The 17,012-nt window shown below is 36.6% G+C and overlaps 1 protein-coding gene across 1 annotated transcript; it reads left to right on the top strand.

The window, feature by feature from the left end:
* The first annotated feature begins 7,991 nt into the window (after nt 1–7,991).
* On the top strand, nt 7,992–16,165 carry LOC111918098 (protein HAIKU1). The gene is made up of 2 exons (XM_042895894.2): nt 7,992–9,575; nt 15,831–16,165. Exon 1 carries the CDS (start codon nt 8,433–8,435, stop codon nt 9,510–9,512), a length of 1,080 nt encoding a protein of 359 aa, XP_042751828.1. The 5' UTR covers nt 7,992–8,432; the 3' UTR covers nt 9,513–9,575; nt 15,831–16,165.
* The last annotated feature ends 847 nt before the right edge of the window (nt 16,166–17,012 follow it).

Genomic DNA, 17,012 nt, shown 5'->3' with positions numbered 1-17,012 from the left:
CAATGTCCCTTTTATATTCTGGTGATCTTTTTTCATATGATGAGTCATTGTATTTTAGTTCTCTTCTTGATAACACTAGTTTAGATGACTTGAGAAGTGTCCATAAGTTGAATGGTGCTAGTACAGATCACAACCTGGATGAGACTAGTCCCTTTGATGTCATCAACCAGACTGGCAAGGCACATGTGCCTCATTCTGGTGAGACGTTTCCAAGTTCTTCTAATTTAATTGAGGAAAGTGGTCAAGTTAATACTATTCATTATGAGGGTCAGTCTACTAGACGTGATATACACATGCCAGTTAGATTTAGTGACTATGTTGTGGAGGGAAGGCACAAATATGGAATTGAACGTTCTTTTTGTTGGATTAGTGTCTAAGTCCATAACTATTATGGTATGTACTTGACCCGATGGTGCATGGTCCTTTTGGGTTGCCTTCACCAAAGCAACTTGATTGGAGAAATAAATAAAGAGAGAGAGGTTATTATGATTTATTAATATGTTATAAGAATTATATATTAAAGGAGAAATCATATTTGTTTAATTAATATTGGTCAATAATTAATTAAGAATTAGTTTTTGTGATAAAATGTAATTAATTAAACTAGAGGGGCTGAATTGTAATTATGTGATAGCTACAAAATAAGGTAAGAGTTATCTTATTATTAGGTTGGACGAATTTAAGGATATAGAGCCTTAGAATTTGAGTATGATAAGGATTCAAGGATTATCTTATGGGTTGCTTTGTGGATAAGCAACTAGATAAGGATAATGACTGAAACTCTATCTTTACACCTATATAAACCCCCTAAGGCCTTGGAATTCGTCTAACCCTTCCCAAGAGGTCCTAAGGACGAATTCTAACCTCCCTCTTCTCTCTTTATACCTTCTCCACTTGCTTATGGTGTTTGTAAGCCATTAGAGGAGTGACACTTGTGACTCTCAGCTTTCCAAGGTCAATTCAAGGAGGAATTGGATTGTTATTGCTATATAACAATCAAGGTATGTTCTTAAACCTATTTACATGTGAATTTTGATTTCCATATGCTAGAATTAGGGTTTATAGTCTTGGATTCAAAGCATGTACAATAGAGAAACCTAGATCCAAGCATTAGGGTTTGTATGAGCACATAGGATGTCTTATGACCAAAACCCATCAGTGGTATCAGAGCCATGATTGGTTTCTATTGTATTGATGCTTGATGTAACTGAAAATCGAGTTTTGGCCTCACTGTTCGACCTGACTCAGCGAGTCACTCTTGGACTCGGCGAGTCAGCCCTACTCGGCGAGTTCCAGAGGGTGACTCGGCGAGTCGGTGCGTCAGATAGTGTTTATCTCGGGATTTCTTGTTGTTTTTGCATTGGGATAATTACCTAATCTAGTTAGATTAATATTAATCCGATTACATGATATATTTGACTATATTTTTAATCTAATTGAAGATACTTATCAATTAATAAGATAATTGTTTCCTTATAAGATAATTGATTAATTATTTTAAGTAAATTGATAAATTATTTTGCAAGAAATCATCAAATAAGGATAATTATGTGATTAAATGTTAATTTGAATTATTTGTTATTTGATCCTTGTTGTTGTGAAAAGTTTCATATTTTGCCCTTTAGGTTTTATAGTTTAAATTTGAACCCAAAAGTTTTGTTTTGAAATTTAAATAGTTAAAACCCTAATGTTTTAAAAAAGGTTTCAAAATTTGCCCTCAAGTTTTGGAATTTAAATTTTGATTAATTGTTTAATTTTGATGTATATTTAAATTCTACACCCTAATGTGTTGAAATGTTTCAAAACTTGCCCTCAAGTTTTGGAATTTAAAAGTTGATTAAAAGTTTAATTAGGAATGTTAAATTCTAAAACTAGTATAGTTTTGAAAAAGTTCAAATCACACCCTTATGGTTTATTAATTAATTAAGGTGTATAATTAATAGAGATTTAATAAATCCATAAAAGTTTAGGTTTACAATTTAATTGAATTAACAGTATAATTGTTAAATTAGACCACCTAATATTTTAAAAGTATAAAATACACCCTATACTATATATATAACATTAAAAGTCTAACATTATATATATGTACGAGTAAAAGTCAGTCTTACTGTTAGTAGGCCTCATTCACGAAGCTAGTCTATAAGGGGTGTTTAAGGAAATTGCCTATAAAATGGCGATTGAATGTGTATCCACTCTTACCCACCGCACTCTTGACTAGTGGAGGGTCGTTAGCCGAACGGGTAGGATAGGACGAAACCTTCCATTATAAGTATAATGAATTACTAAAGTAACTAAATGTTTTCATAAAATTCCCAATCTTAGTTACTTAGGCAAAAATGAATTGATGCAATTCCATGAAATTACACTTTGTGCCCTTGCGAAGACGTTAGTGGAGCGTGTGTGGTTAACCGGCACACTAAATAGGTCTAAGCAAAGGTAGCAAAGGGTGACTCAATGTTTGTCATAGTTCGGTGGAGCGTGTGTGGTTTACCGGCACATCGAATAGGTGACTGTAACATGTGAGGGCACCATGTAGTTTGCATGGTTATTCACACCCGCTTTGTGATCCTCGGCATCCCAGTCACAAACAAGAGGGGCATATCGAGATATAAACATGCCATTGAAAGTTCAATGTATCTCAAAGGATCTAGGAGTTTTCATAGATTTAAAACTTAAATTTCTTTTTCGTTTTTCATGGTGGAAATTAGTGAATCGTCATTCACTTACCTTCAAATATTCTGCAACTAGATTACGGCATCCCTTTTCTAGGTTGTAGCGTATTGTGTTGGGTCCTAGCCTTGGAATTTCATTTGGGTGATCTACTAAGGACTCAATCAATCAACTAACTTGAATTTGTTTTCTCCCGTTTTGTAGATGTCAAAGTTCGACAACTATGGTCTTCCCAAATCTCGTGGAACAAGCATTCCACATGAAGATGGTATTCCACGATTCAATCGAGGAACAAGAAATCATGCTTCACTTCCTCCTCCTCCTCCTATTGTTCTCCCTAACCCACAAGATCGAAGAATTGAAAGGTTCAATATCACTAAAGCCCTATTGGAAATGAAACATGAAGATGGTAAACCCGTGTGTGCCCACGTTCTAGGAATGAAATCACACATTGATAGGTTGATAATGTTAGGTGTGTCATTCCCAGATGAGTTGGCTGTGAATTGGGTTTTGCAGTCACTTCCCGAATCATATAATGAGTTCAAAAGAAAGTATTATATGATGAATCATGACGACAACCTCATTGACCTAACTTACATGCTCATTGCTGCTGAATCAGAAATGATTTGGCGAAGCAATGGAGCGTATTTGTTGGAAAAATCAACCGACCATGCTTTCGAGGACGTTCTAGGAGAACCGACCTGCGTTTACTGCCAAAAGAAAGGGCGTTGGATACAAGTCTGCCCAAAGAGCCTGAAGAGTCCAGAAGATGGGAGAGTCAAAGAGTATGGCTGCGCTTCAGGTAAAATCCACTATCTAACTCCATTAAGTTCCTATTCATTAATTCTTAATACATAATGTAATAAGATTGCATTTGAATGTTTTACAGGATCGGTGAAAAGAAAGGAAGCTTGGTGAAAGAGCAATATGAATCTAATCACAAGGAATGGATCTTGATCGCATGGACTTGAAGATTAGATTTTGATCTTAGATAGTTATGATAGAGTTGTTAGAAAAATTTTCTTTTGAAATACATAGTTTTCAATGGATTTTGCATTATAAGGACAAATGTTTTCCGCTGCTTTTATAAATAAAATAAATTTTCGTTTGACTTATTTATTTATTTGTTTATTTCTTGCAATGAAATAGTTATGAAAATTGGTGTTTGCATACTTCTACAACAAATGGATTTGGTTCTTATTATATTATGGAAAGTCGAGAATTTACCAAATAGGGAGAGTTTCTCATCGCCCAAGTTTCAATTGGACAGAAACTTGGAATCATGCAACGTGGATGCACGATGAATGAGAAATTTCGTATTTGGAAATTAGACTAATTCATTGACAAAGTGTCAAGTTAAGGACTAGGAGATCGAATACACAAAGTTGCGTGTTGATCAAAGTCCACCATAAGAGTAACAATGATATTCGTCATGATTTACTAACCCTTCCCAAGAGGTCCTAAGGACGAATTCTAACCTCCTTCCTCTCTCTTTATACCTTCTCCACTTGCTTATGGTGTTTGTAAGCCATTAGAGGAGTGACACTTGTGACTCTCAGCTTTCCAAGGTCAATTCAAGGAGGAATTGGATTGTTATTGCTATATAACAATCAAGGTATGTTCTTAAACCTATTTACATGTGAATTTTGATTTCCATATGCTAGAATTAGGGTTTATAGTCTTGGATTCAAAGCATGTACAATAGAGAAACCTAGATCCAAGCATTAGGGTTTGTATGAGCACATAGGATGTCTTATGACCAAAACCCATCACTTTTAACTATTATGTTCTTAATAATGAAAATCTATGTTTTGTTTCTAATCTTAATAAAATCATTAGACCCAAAACTTCTAGTGAGGCTGCTTTAGATCCAAACTGGATAAAATCAATGAATGAGGAAACAGAGGCCCTTTATAGGAATAATACTTGGGAAGTCACTGATCTTCTTAAAGGAAGAAAGGCTATAGGATGTCATTAGATTTATAAAATCAAATATAAGTCTAATGGTGAAATAGAAATGTATAAATCTAGGTTAGTAGTAAAAGGATACAGTCAAAGGGAAGGAATAGATTATGAGGGGACAGTTTCTCATGTGGCTAAGATTGTCATTGTTAGAATAGTTTTATCCTTAGTTATTCATCTTTCTTGGCCTTTGTATTAGCTTGACATAAATAATGCTTTTTATATGATGATCTGTCTAAAAGTGTTTATATGCAACTTCCTGAATGATATCATTCTAAGGGTGATATCAGAGTTTATAAGCTAATAAAATCTCTTTATGGACTTAAACAAGCTCTCAGGAAGTGGAGTGAAAAGTTGTGTTATTATCTTTCAACTTTTGGGTTTAAGAAAAGTATTAATGATTATTCATTGTTTGTCAGGAATTCTGAAATTACTGTTGTGGTTTTGTTAGTTTATATTGTGGACATCATTATTAATGGAAATTGGAATGTGGAATTGAAAAATGTTAAGAATTTTTTGAAATCATAGTTTTTGATTAAGGATTTAAGAGAACTAAAATATTTTTTTTTGGGAATTGAAGTTATTAAGACTAATAAAGAAATTTATCTTAATCAAAGAAAGTATTGTGTAGGTTGTTGCATGAATTTGGAATGCTTGATTGTAAACATGTTAAAACTCCCTTTGAAGCTAATTTGGTTATTAAGAGAGAATGTGATTTAGACAATTATGATTATGTGGTGAATATAACTGAGTTTCGCAAATTAATAGGAAAATTGATTTATTTGAGTATTACTCGTCCAAATATTCCATATGTTATTCAAATTTTAAGTCAGTATATGCATAAACCATACAAGTCACATTTGAAAATTGCATTTAGACTTTTGAGCTATCTAAAAGATAGTCCATGTAAGGGTGCTCACATAACAAAGAATCGTTATCTTGATCTTATTGGTATTGTGGATGCTGATTGGGCTAAATGCCTCTCCAGTCGAAGATTTGTAACTGGATATCTTGTTGATTTTGGTGGTTCTCTTGTGTCTTGGAAAAGCAAGAAACAAAGTGTTGTTTCTCGTTCTTCCACTAATCAGAGTATAGAGCTTTAGAATTTGTGGCTTGTGAAGTGATCTAGATTCTGAAGTTGTTATTTGATTTGGACATAAAAAATTTAACTCATGTGAATATTTTATGTGATAATGAGTCATCCATTAAGTTGACATTAAATCCTGTGTTTCACGTAAAAACCAAACATTTTGAAATTGACCTTTATTTTGTTCGGGAAAAAAATTGAAAATGGTGTTTTAAAAGTAAATAAAATTGAATCCTTAAGACAAAATGTTGACATTCTGACCAAAGCACTTGGAAGTGCTCAACATGAGTATATTTATGGTCGACTTGGTTTAGTTGATGCGTTTAAAGAATAAAGTTATTTTTGTCGGAGTTAATGTTCAGTTTGTGTGTGTGTTGGGGGGGGGGGTTGAAATAATTCATACTTTCTTATGGTCAAACTTAACATTAATTTATTTTTGGTAAGTTTTGTATGTTTCTATTTTTTGCCGGGTATATTGTGTAACTAATGCAGGTTTGTCGGGTTTTAACGCAGGTCTTAGGTTGCCCCATGGAGCTTCTGTTGATTCGTTTACCCAGTAATATTTATTGTGTATTTGGAGCTCATTTGTGTAACTCACTCGTGTCATCATTATGATAGAACTCTCTCGTTTGTAATTAGGGTTTGTACAGATTTAAGGATTTTTTTTTTGTGAAGTTCATTCTTCTGTTTCTTGTGTTCATATGAGTTTGAGAGTTATGTAGTGAAGTTTTCTTTTGTATGTTGATGTATAATCGAACTCGTTTATAGTGAATAAATTGTTTAAGTTGGGAATCTCTTGCGTTTTACTTTTTTTACACACATATGCCATAAGGCTACGTAACATGCAAGTTATATAATTATAACGATATAAGTAACACTTTTAAAACATTTCAATAAATAGTTTTAAGGGACATGTATTCTTGGTATATACTCACTAATCAATTCTAGGCTTATAATACATTCTTCCTTCTTCAAAAATTGGTTAAAAATTCGAACATTATCTATAGATAGTATTAAAAAACCATAAATATTTGACCTATTAAGAAAACAAACATCCCTTAAATATGAAATTTCGAACTCTTATCATCGTTATATATTGTTTATTCAATTCTCTAAACTTTGACCTATTAGTGCACCTTGCCATTTTATTTGGAGCCTCTACCCTTCCCTACTTTTATTTATATCATAACACTCCATATAAACTTAACTTCACGTATTATTTTCCACTTACAATTAAACATTATAAAATAAGCTCTCAAAATATTCTTCATGAAACACACATCCCAATATCCCTTCCACCATCCTCGTTGAACATCCTCCAATTACCAATGAAAAAAAAATCCTAAAGTGATTTGGTGTTTTTGACTAATTCAAGCATATGTAATGGAGGATTAAAAAATAAATCCAGGACACAAACTTATAAAATTAATAAAAAACTAGGAGCACAATTCACACCATTTTGGCAATGTTTTCGTGCATCATATTATAATTAGATTGCTTGTTTGATGTCTACATCAAACATAATATTGATAATAAACTCACGTGACCGGCAACCTCAATATTAGGTTGTATGTTATTATTTGATGAAAATACAAAATGTGTTTTTATTATTCAATCGAATTACTTATAAATGACAAAAAAAAAAAAAAAAAAGTCAAATCAAATCCTTTAACTTAACATTTTTAAACAAAGGTAGAATCCATAAAAACACACATTATTTGTTACCTATTGATTTTTTTTTCACAAATTTATGGTAAGAACTTATTTCTCGATTCCATTTAAATGATGCAATAATTAAATACGTTATGGCTCATGATTTGACATAAATTTGACCTCTTATAACATATTAGAAGACAAATTTTGATAAAAAAAACCATATTATATTTCTATCTAGTTTTACATCTTGATAACAAATGACATGTAACACCTTTGTTGTGGGTCATAATTGTTATATCATTTAAACTAATTAATAGGATTTTTTTTTTAAATCAATAGGTAAAAAATATTATATTTCATTTTCTAGAAAAATAAAAATGATATATTATATAGCAAAGTGTATTTTTCTGTAAATTGCAGTTAAAATAACTGATATTTTTTGTTTATATTATCCAAATAATATTATATCATCTATTTCAATTTTGTGAAATTCTAAAAACAGAATTTGTCCCTCTTTACACACACAGTGATTACATGAGCAGAGTGTCACACATGGCGACAAAGGGCCCAACTTGCCCAATGGCTATCGCCCCTGAAACCTAATCCCCCTTTTAATCCATCCATTGACTCCCAAATTCCCAATTCAGACGTTCCTTTACGCTTTAGGGTTTTTCTTCTCTCTCCAAAATTTCTTTTACAATCCTAAATTTTCAACTACTCGATTGCTTTTAAAGAAAATAATAATCGGAGACCGATTCAAATCTTACGCAATCCTTCTTCGCCATCGGAAGTCAAGTCACAATTGATAATTCTCTATTTCTCTTATGCAACTACAGTCAAAGTGCTCGTGGAACCCTAATTAAGCGCATAGGGTTTCTGTATAACAAAGGATTTTGTTTGGTGTTGAAGTCGATTTGATCCAAAGGTGTGTTCATTTCATTTCCTCGCTTTGATTTATTTTTGAAGTTGTCAAGTTGAAAAATTGGGAATTACGTGTGGAATTGAAATCGCCTGAGATTCTTAGGGTTTTTTTGTGTTTGAAAATTGGATCAAAATGGATAATTCTGATTATTCGAGGAATCGGAACAATGAGCATTTAGGTGTTAACAAAATTGGGAAAGCGATCAGGAAAAGTCCATTACACCAACCAAGTTTCGCGAATCCGGCGAGACAACAACCTCAACCTCAAGTATACAACATCAACAAGAACGATTTTCAGAGTATTGTTCAGCAGCTCACCGGTTCACCTTCCCGGAATTCCCAGGAGCCACTTCCGAGACCTCCGCAGAACTCACCTAAACCACCTAGCATGCGGTTGCAAAGAATCCGGCCATCACCATTAGCTCCGCTTAATGTAAACCGCCCTAGAATGCCCATTCCCATTCATCATATGGGACAAGAACAGATGTCTCGCTCCCAGATGCCTCCGCTTCGTCCACCAAATGGTGCAGTGCTTGGCGCGCCTCCTTATAACGGTAATTATGCTAGACCTGCCCACCATGGTCAACAACGACCACCACCAGGTATGCCACAACCACCACCCATGGCTTCCGGTGATCATACAGGGTGGCCAAACACAGCCGAGTCTCCTATCTCTGCTTATATGCGTTACCTTCAGCATTCCATCATAGATTCAACTCAAGGTCAAGGTCAAGGAAATCAACAACATCAACAACATCATCAACAACAACAACAACAACAACCCCCTCATCCTCAATACCAACAAAATCCTCAAGGTCAACATCAGCAACCGGGATTGCTTCCGTATCCACTTCCATCTCCTCGGATGAACAATGGAGGTCCTCCTCTTCCATCTCCCCGGATGAACGGACCTCCACCTCTTCCGTCACCGAGAATGAACATGAACGGTCCTCCACCACTTTTACCATCACCAACTTCTCAGTTTCTTCTTCCATCTCCATCTGGTTACTTAAACTTATTGTCTCCTCGATCACCATACCCTTTACTTTCTCCTGGTTATCAGCATCCTCCACCATTAACACCGAATTTTTCATTCTCACCCATGACTCAACCAGGAGTGTTAGGCCCTGGACCACCACCTCCACCTTCTCCCGGCATGGGGTTTCCATCTCCAGGTTTTTTCTCAATTCAAAGTCCCAGATGGAGGGATTAGATAAAGATGGATGATAAGATGCTAACTGTGTATGGATTCATCGTTACAGCAACTTAACTTAAGGTACACTGGCTGTAAAATAGTCTTTTCTAAGTGTTTTTTTGTTGCTTTTTTTTCTTCTGTTTATAAACTTTGAATGTTTGTTTAGAATATATAGTTGGTTGCATGTTTATTCTGATAGAGGTGAAGTTTGGGGTAGGCTGCATAAGTATTTTTGGTTTTAGGTTTAGGCTAGTGGGTGTGGGTAACATGTTAAAAAGGTATTATCATACCTAAAAGTTATCACCTCACATGTCATGTCATATATCGTGTTATAGAGGAAATGAAAAATATGTTATAACACCCACTAATTTCCATGTCATTATTATTTTTTTATTTTTTTCAATTTACTTTTTTATTTTGTTATTTTAATTTTTTTATTTATGTTATAATATTTATAAAAAATATAAATTAATAAGACATGCTATTTAATTAAACCCTAAATTAAACATAACATTAAAATACTAAAAATAACATTACAGAAAACAAAAAAAAAATATAACAGTGAACGCCAAAAAATACGATAGTCCTAATTTTAAAACATAAAAACGCTACGATAGTCATTTCTTCTTGATATTCTCATTCATCTTTTGGAGCATTTGGTGGATTTGGTGGAGGGGTGTTCGGGTTTTGCTCCATAGCTTAGTTAAAAGAAAGTGTGGTTCATTTTTATGTAAATAGAATAAGAAATAGAAGAATGGTGTAATAATTTTTGTGTATATATGGGTATTTATATGTGAAAAGGTAATAAGTAATTTTATTTATTTATTTCTTTTTGACTGTTCATAAACGGTTGATTTTGATCAAAAACATTGAAAATGACGAATGACGTGTTGTCAGTTGTTACTATATCCACAAAGATCCCTTAACGCAGAGTTGGGGGGGGGGGGGGGGGGGAGAGGGGGTTCAAGACATTATAACGTCATTGAGGCCGTGCCACACCAACAATAACAACCCCATATCGAGTGGTCTAATGTTTTTATAGTATGTCAGACAGTGCCTTTTCTATTAGAGAGGCGGACGACTCTTCGACATCCACAGAGCTGGTTAGGGCACACCATTCATCCCCTAATTTGATCGTATTAAACTGTGGGAAAAAAGGAGGATATTGTACTTTTAGTTGAAATCCTTATGAGGACTGGGTTTACTTTGTAAAGGAGCTCGAACTTGGGGTGCTCGTAGAAATATTGTAAGTAGACTTCCATTTAATCCGTTTATCGTTTCAAAAAAAAAAAGAAAAAAAACTTTTGTTGGCTCGAGTTGCAACCATTGAAAGCGGCAGGTGGTAGTGGTTTTTGACTTCTTGTCAAGGGTTCTTATGATTTAGGGTGATACCGAAAGAAAACCATTATTTTTTGGTTGTATATGTGTGAGTGAGGGTCCGAGGGTCGACCATTCCTTTTTTATTATTTAAATAGTATTAAAAAGTTAAAATGGTAAAACAATAATTTTAACTTTTCTATAGACTAAACCATAAATAATTTTACTTTAGTTGAATTTATTTTGTAACAAAGGACAATTTTTTTGCTAAAGACAAGGAACAGTTTCTGAAAAAAAGTCCGAGGGACGACCATTCCTTTTTTATCAGATACGATGGTCTCGGGAAGTCCGTGCAGTCGGAAAATTTCTGAAAAAAATACTCGTGCCACTGATTCTGCGGTGTATGGGTGTCCAAGTGGTATGAAATGGGCGTATTTTGAGAATCGGTCCACGACAACTAGGAGAACCGATTTTCCAGAAACCTTCGGAAGGGCTTCGACAAAGTCCATTGAGATATCTGCCCAAATTGCGGTTGGAATTGGTAACGGTTGCAAGAGACCTGCAGGTTGCAGTGTTTCCCACTTATTACGTTGGCACACGACACAATTGCGGATGTAATCTTGAATTGTTTTCTTCCATCCTTTCCAATAGAAATCACGTCGAACCCGCTCAATTGTCTTCTGGTTTCCTTCATGTGCTGAATCATGAATGCCCGAGAGCACCACATCAACCAACGGAGAGGTTGGTTGCAAATACGCACGCCCATCATACAGAATTAGCTCATTTTGTACCCCCCACCTAGCATCCTTGGTTCCCGCCCTAATTCTTTCGCGAAGATCTGTAAGCTCAGCATTAGTGTTTATCTCGTGTCGCAGTGCAGAAAAAATCTCTGTTCGGACTTCGGATAGGGCACACATTGTACTCGCCGCGGTGTCTTCTTCTCGTCGTGACAAGGCGTCGGCTACCCGATTAAGGGGCCCTGCACGATATTCTACTTCAAAGTCAAACCCGAGAAGTTTGCTGACCCAATGTTGTTGGGGGGAGGTGGTGAGTCGTTGTTCTAATAAAAACTTTAAGCTGTAGTGGTCGGTTTTGATCAGGAAGTGACGACCCCACAAGTAAGGTCTCCAATACGCCACCGCCTTTGCCAACCCAATTAATTCTCTCTCGTACGCTGGTAGTTTATGGTGACGATCCGCAAGTTTCCGGCTAAAGAAAGCAATTGGGTGATTATTCTGTTGGAGGACTGCACCAATGCCACTACCTGATGCATCACATTCAACGACAAAAATAGTTGAGAAATCTGGTAATGCTAAAACCGGGGATTCTGATAATGCTTGTTTTAACTTCGTGAATGCACTCTCCGATTCTTCACTCCATGTAAAACCGTTTCGCCTCAGCATACCGGTCAAGGGTGCAGCAATGATCCCGTAATCTTTAATGAATTTTCTGTAATAACCGGCAAGCCCGAGGAACCCTCTCAAGGTTCGAATGTTGTAGGGTTTGGGCCATTCCCGAATTGCTGAAATCTTGCTTTGGTCGACTGATACACCTGTCTGGTGGACAATATGACCCAAGTATGTCACCTCCTTGCGCCTGAAGGAACACTTGGATTTCTTTAGAAACAGACGATGTGCACGTAGCAATCCAAAGACCGTTTGCAAGTGGATGAAGTGCTCTGCCTCCGTTCGACTGTAAATTAAAATATCATCAAAAAATACCAGAACATACTTACGGAGCTGTTGACGGAAAACATCATTCATAAGCTCTGGAAAGTTGATGGTGCGTTTGATAGTCCAAACCGCATGACGAGAAATTCGAAGTGCCCATGATGAGTACAAAAAGCCGTTTTCTCGACATCAGTAGGCGCCATGCGGATCTGGTGGTAACCAGAAGCTAGATCTAGCTTTGAAAATAAGGTCGCTCTGTGTAATTCGTCCAGAAGTTCTTCCACTATTGGAATGGGAAACTTATCCTTGATGGTTTTGGCGTTTAATTCCCGATAATCCACACAGAATCTCCACGAGTCGTCATGTTTTTTCACCAAAAGTACCGGTGAAGAAAAAGGAGATTGACTGGGCCGGATTGTCCCATTTTGTAACATTTCCGCACATTGTTTTTCAATTTCATCCTTAAGAAGATGGGGGTAGCGGTAAGGTCGGACCGCCACCGGTTCTGTGCCGGTGTGAAGTCTGATATGGTGATCACACGCGCGAGAAGGAGGGAGACCTTGGGGTTTTTCAAAAATATCAGCAAAGGATTCCAGCAAGTTGTCGAATTTTGACTCTATATTATCTGACCCATTAAGGTTGGATAACATGGCTGTCTCTGGTGACTCCCCGTGCCATTTGATTATTCTGCCTTCGATAGTGAACTCCATTTCCCTGACCGTGAAGTCCCACAAAATGCGCCCTAGCCGTTTTAGCCAATGAATGCCTAAAACAAGATCAAATCCTTCTAATGGAATGGCAAAAAAATCGGCTGAAAACTCATACCCTTGTACTGTCATTTCTAGGTTTCGACTTATTCCACTACTCGCCATCTTCCCACCATCAGGTAGTGCGACGTGTAAGCCCGGTCGATGATGCAACTGAATCTGGAGTTGGTTGGCAGCCCTGTTTGCAATAAAATTATGGGTGCTACCACTATCGAGTAATACCCAGGCGATACCAGATCCAATGACTGCCCGAACTTGGAAGGTTTTATCGTTTTTTTCTCCTCGGATGGCATTCAGTGAGATTTCTGGTGTCTCTTCTATTACTTCATCATCATCAGCCATCATAATACAGAATAATTTTGAGCATTCATGTCCCACCGAGAACATCTCGTCACAATTGAAGCAAAGCCCTTTTGCTCGCCGTTCTGCCATCTCCGATGTTGTGAGTCGTTTCCAAGTCGGGTTTCTAGGTTTCATTGTGGCAGCCCCTGTTGTCTCTCGGTTTTTGCTCCCAGCTGAGGGTCGGCTTCCCAATGATGGTTGTGTTCCAGAACTTCTAATTTGCCATTCTTTTGTCCTTTTGAGTTCGATTTGCCTTGCCAAGTTCATGGCTAAATACAGTGTGTTTGGTTTTACGTACTCCACCTCATACCTGATTGCGTTGACTAAGCCCGCACAAAAGTGCCATATAGTTTGTTCTGGCGTGACCCCCTTTGTTCGACCTAGTAATGTTTCGAACCCTGCACAATAATCCTCCACTGATCCAAGCTGTCGCAAATGAGTCAACTCTCCTAGCGGGTTCATGCTCATTGGTGGCCCAAATCTGATTTTACATTCTTCCGAGAATTCGCCCCAGTTCAAGCGATCCTTCATTCTTCTAAGATTGTGATACCATACACTGGCTCGTCCCTGTAGTGAGAAGGTGGCCTGTCGAACCCATGCATCTGTCGGAGTTTGTTGTTCTTCGAAAAAATCTTCACACTTCTGTAACCATTCTACCGGGTCGCCTTTTCCGTCATACGTAGGGAATTCCATCTTTGCGAATCTTGGTACTCGGCTACCGCGGAACCCTGTGTCCTCATAATCTTCCCACTCTTTATATAGTCGTTCCTGGCGGTTAGATCCCTCTGTTCTGTGGTAGTCCCAACTATGCTTAAACGGTTGTGGTTGTCCGGTATGCCAAGAATCATTAGCCTTCCCGATGAACTGACCTGGTCCGACTGGTTGTCCCCCAGCAGGACCTTTTCCCCGTCCCACCACTGTGGTGGCTGTTTGTCCCTTACCGTCTGGAGCACTGGCGAAGCCGAATCCTGTCCCTTTGCCTCTTCCTTGACTTTGCTCGGGTGGGTCATCAAATGATTCCAACCCTATCTCTTCCTCCACACTAGCTTCCGAGCCCCCTTTGTTATTGGGTTTGTTATGGCTTCATGTAGATAAGCCTTCCTCCAGTGTCGTTTGCTTGGCTTGCAAGGCTTCCACCGCTGCCTTTAGTTCACTTGTGCTTTGGGTTTGTTGGAGCATGAAAGCTTCGAGTTTCTTCATAAGTTCCTCCGTTGGGGTCGTCATCACGAGCGGCTCTGATACCAAATTTGTTACGTCCCGGGACTTGGATCTCGTGATTGGACCAGTGCTTGAATTCACAGGTGCCGTGAATGCTGGAGTAGCCTAGCCTCCCTACAGGGGAGACCAAGCTATGTGATTTACTGAATACAGAACTAGGGTTTCTTTTCGGATTAAAGCCTGCTTTATTTCATAATAAACTACCCTTTAAATAGGGAGAACAAATACTTTAAAAAAGGAAAACAAATCTCCTACCACAATGGAAAATATTTATAATAAAAATACTTCAAAATACTCCTAAGTTACATCATGCATAAAAAAGGAATTGATTTTACTCCTCATCCATTGCCTGATCTTTTTTAGGGCGTCGCCTATAAACCTTACCATATTTTCCATCCATAACAATTTTGTAACAAAGGACAATTTTTTTGCTAAAGACAAGGAACAATTTTGCAATCTAATAAAAAGTCATTAAAGTTTATCAATAGACCATTTATCCTACAAAATACTTATCACACCATCACCCCATAACACTTGAGTTTTCCAATATATGGAGGTTATTGGGTATTAGGCTAGAATGTATGGTGCCCATGCTGATCACATCAACATCAATGTTCCTTTTCTCTCCACCACTCCTAGAGGGGGGTGGTGTTCTTTTTAACACAATGTTGTGTTGAATGTAAATTCTTACAAAACAATGTACGAAAAGTAAAAGGGTGGAAAATGTTGTCCAAATTTGACTGTAGTGAAAGTAACATTTTAGAAAGTAGAGATGTGTATACTTGTGGCCAAAATATGAAATAGAAAAGTCTTGTAATAAAAATGTGAAATAAAAAATTCTTGTGGAAAAAATATGAAACACAAAAAGTGTATTATTCCTAAAGCTTTTGTTTTAATATATATATAATAATATTGTAAATGATACTTATAGTTTGCATTTTCGTTTTATCGAAAATTTATATTTAAGTTTGAAAAATGATTTTTTTTTTTACATTTTATTATTTATTTTCTGTTAATTTTAGATAAAATTGCCAAAATGGTCCCTACATCACCTCCCCCAACTCCTTCGGTGGCTTCAACAAAGATTTTGATCGACATAAACACAGGTTGAGTGACGGTTGCAGAGCAGTCAGCGATCATTGACGATGGGCGCGCAAGTGGTCGGTGGTGCTAGGGCTGGAAGATATATATGCACAAGGAGAGAGAAAGATTAAGGGTTCACGATGATGACAAAGGAGAATGATGGGGTTACATGAGTATGTGATTTTCGTTTTATGTTTAATAAAAAATTTAAAATAATAATTAGTTAACAATTAATAAAAATATAAAATCAAAATGAAAAATGATTATTTTAACACGCTTAAAGACCAAAACCAATCGGATGTTAATTTTAGATAGAGTAAATTATACGAATCGTCTCTTGTGCAGGTGCCAAAATGCACGTTCGGTCCCTATTTCTAAAAATTAACTCGGACTGTTCCTCGTTTGGTTAAAAGTTGCACGTCGCATCTCTCAGTTAGTTTAAACTAACACGCTTAATCCCTTGCGAGACATGAAATGACTACAATACCCTTTTCAATTTTATTTTTTATTTATTTTTAACATTTTTGATTAATTTTAATTTTTAGAATACTACATTTGAATTAAAATTGTGGGTCCATCTACCTTTAAACCACCAGAAATGTTCACACCCACCCCTTATCTCCATCTTTCCCAATATGTTCTTCTCCGCTTAACTCCGATCATGCTCAATACTCCGATCATCTTCTCCGGCCACCTGATTTGCACTTCTTTGGTTCTAGAAATCGCAAATAAAAAAATCAAAATCTGAAACCTATAACCCAAATGATTCTAGAAAACTCAAAATCATTTCACAAATCAAACTCAAAATGAAAATCTACATGAAATCCAAATAGCTCCAGAAATCAAAAATGGTGATGAATCTTTTAGAAAACCTAAAATACTCACACTGCGGTGGTCAATTAAAAATATGAAACCTATAATCCCTTTACCGTGTGTTTCTAATCGGAGAGCATAGAGAGTTGGGGAAAAATCAGTTTCGCTAAATCCAAAACCCAAAATCAATTTGCTCGATTCTAATAAGAAAAAACACAGCCCCTCTATCAGAGTTTGAATCTAGGTTTATTGTTGTGGCTTATTTCGAACAGAGAAACAGAAATCGAATCCCCTATCAGAAATCAAAA

Source organism: Lactuca sativa, chromosome 6 (genome assembly GCF_002870075.4).
Source record: "Lactuca sativa cultivar Salinas chromosome 6, Lsat_Salinas_v11, whole genome shotgun sequence".
Taxonomy (NCBI): domain Eukaryota; kingdom Viridiplantae; phylum Streptophyta; class Magnoliopsida; order Asterales; family Asteraceae; genus Lactuca; species Lactuca sativa.
This window is presented reverse-complemented; position numbering and strand designations above follow the sequence as displayed.

Bases quoted from the DNA above. Each gene is read 5' to 3' on its own strand.
- LOC111918098 (XM_042895894.2), top strand. From the start codon at position 8,433: ATGGATAATTCTGATTATTCGAGGAATCGGAACAATGAGCATTTAGGT.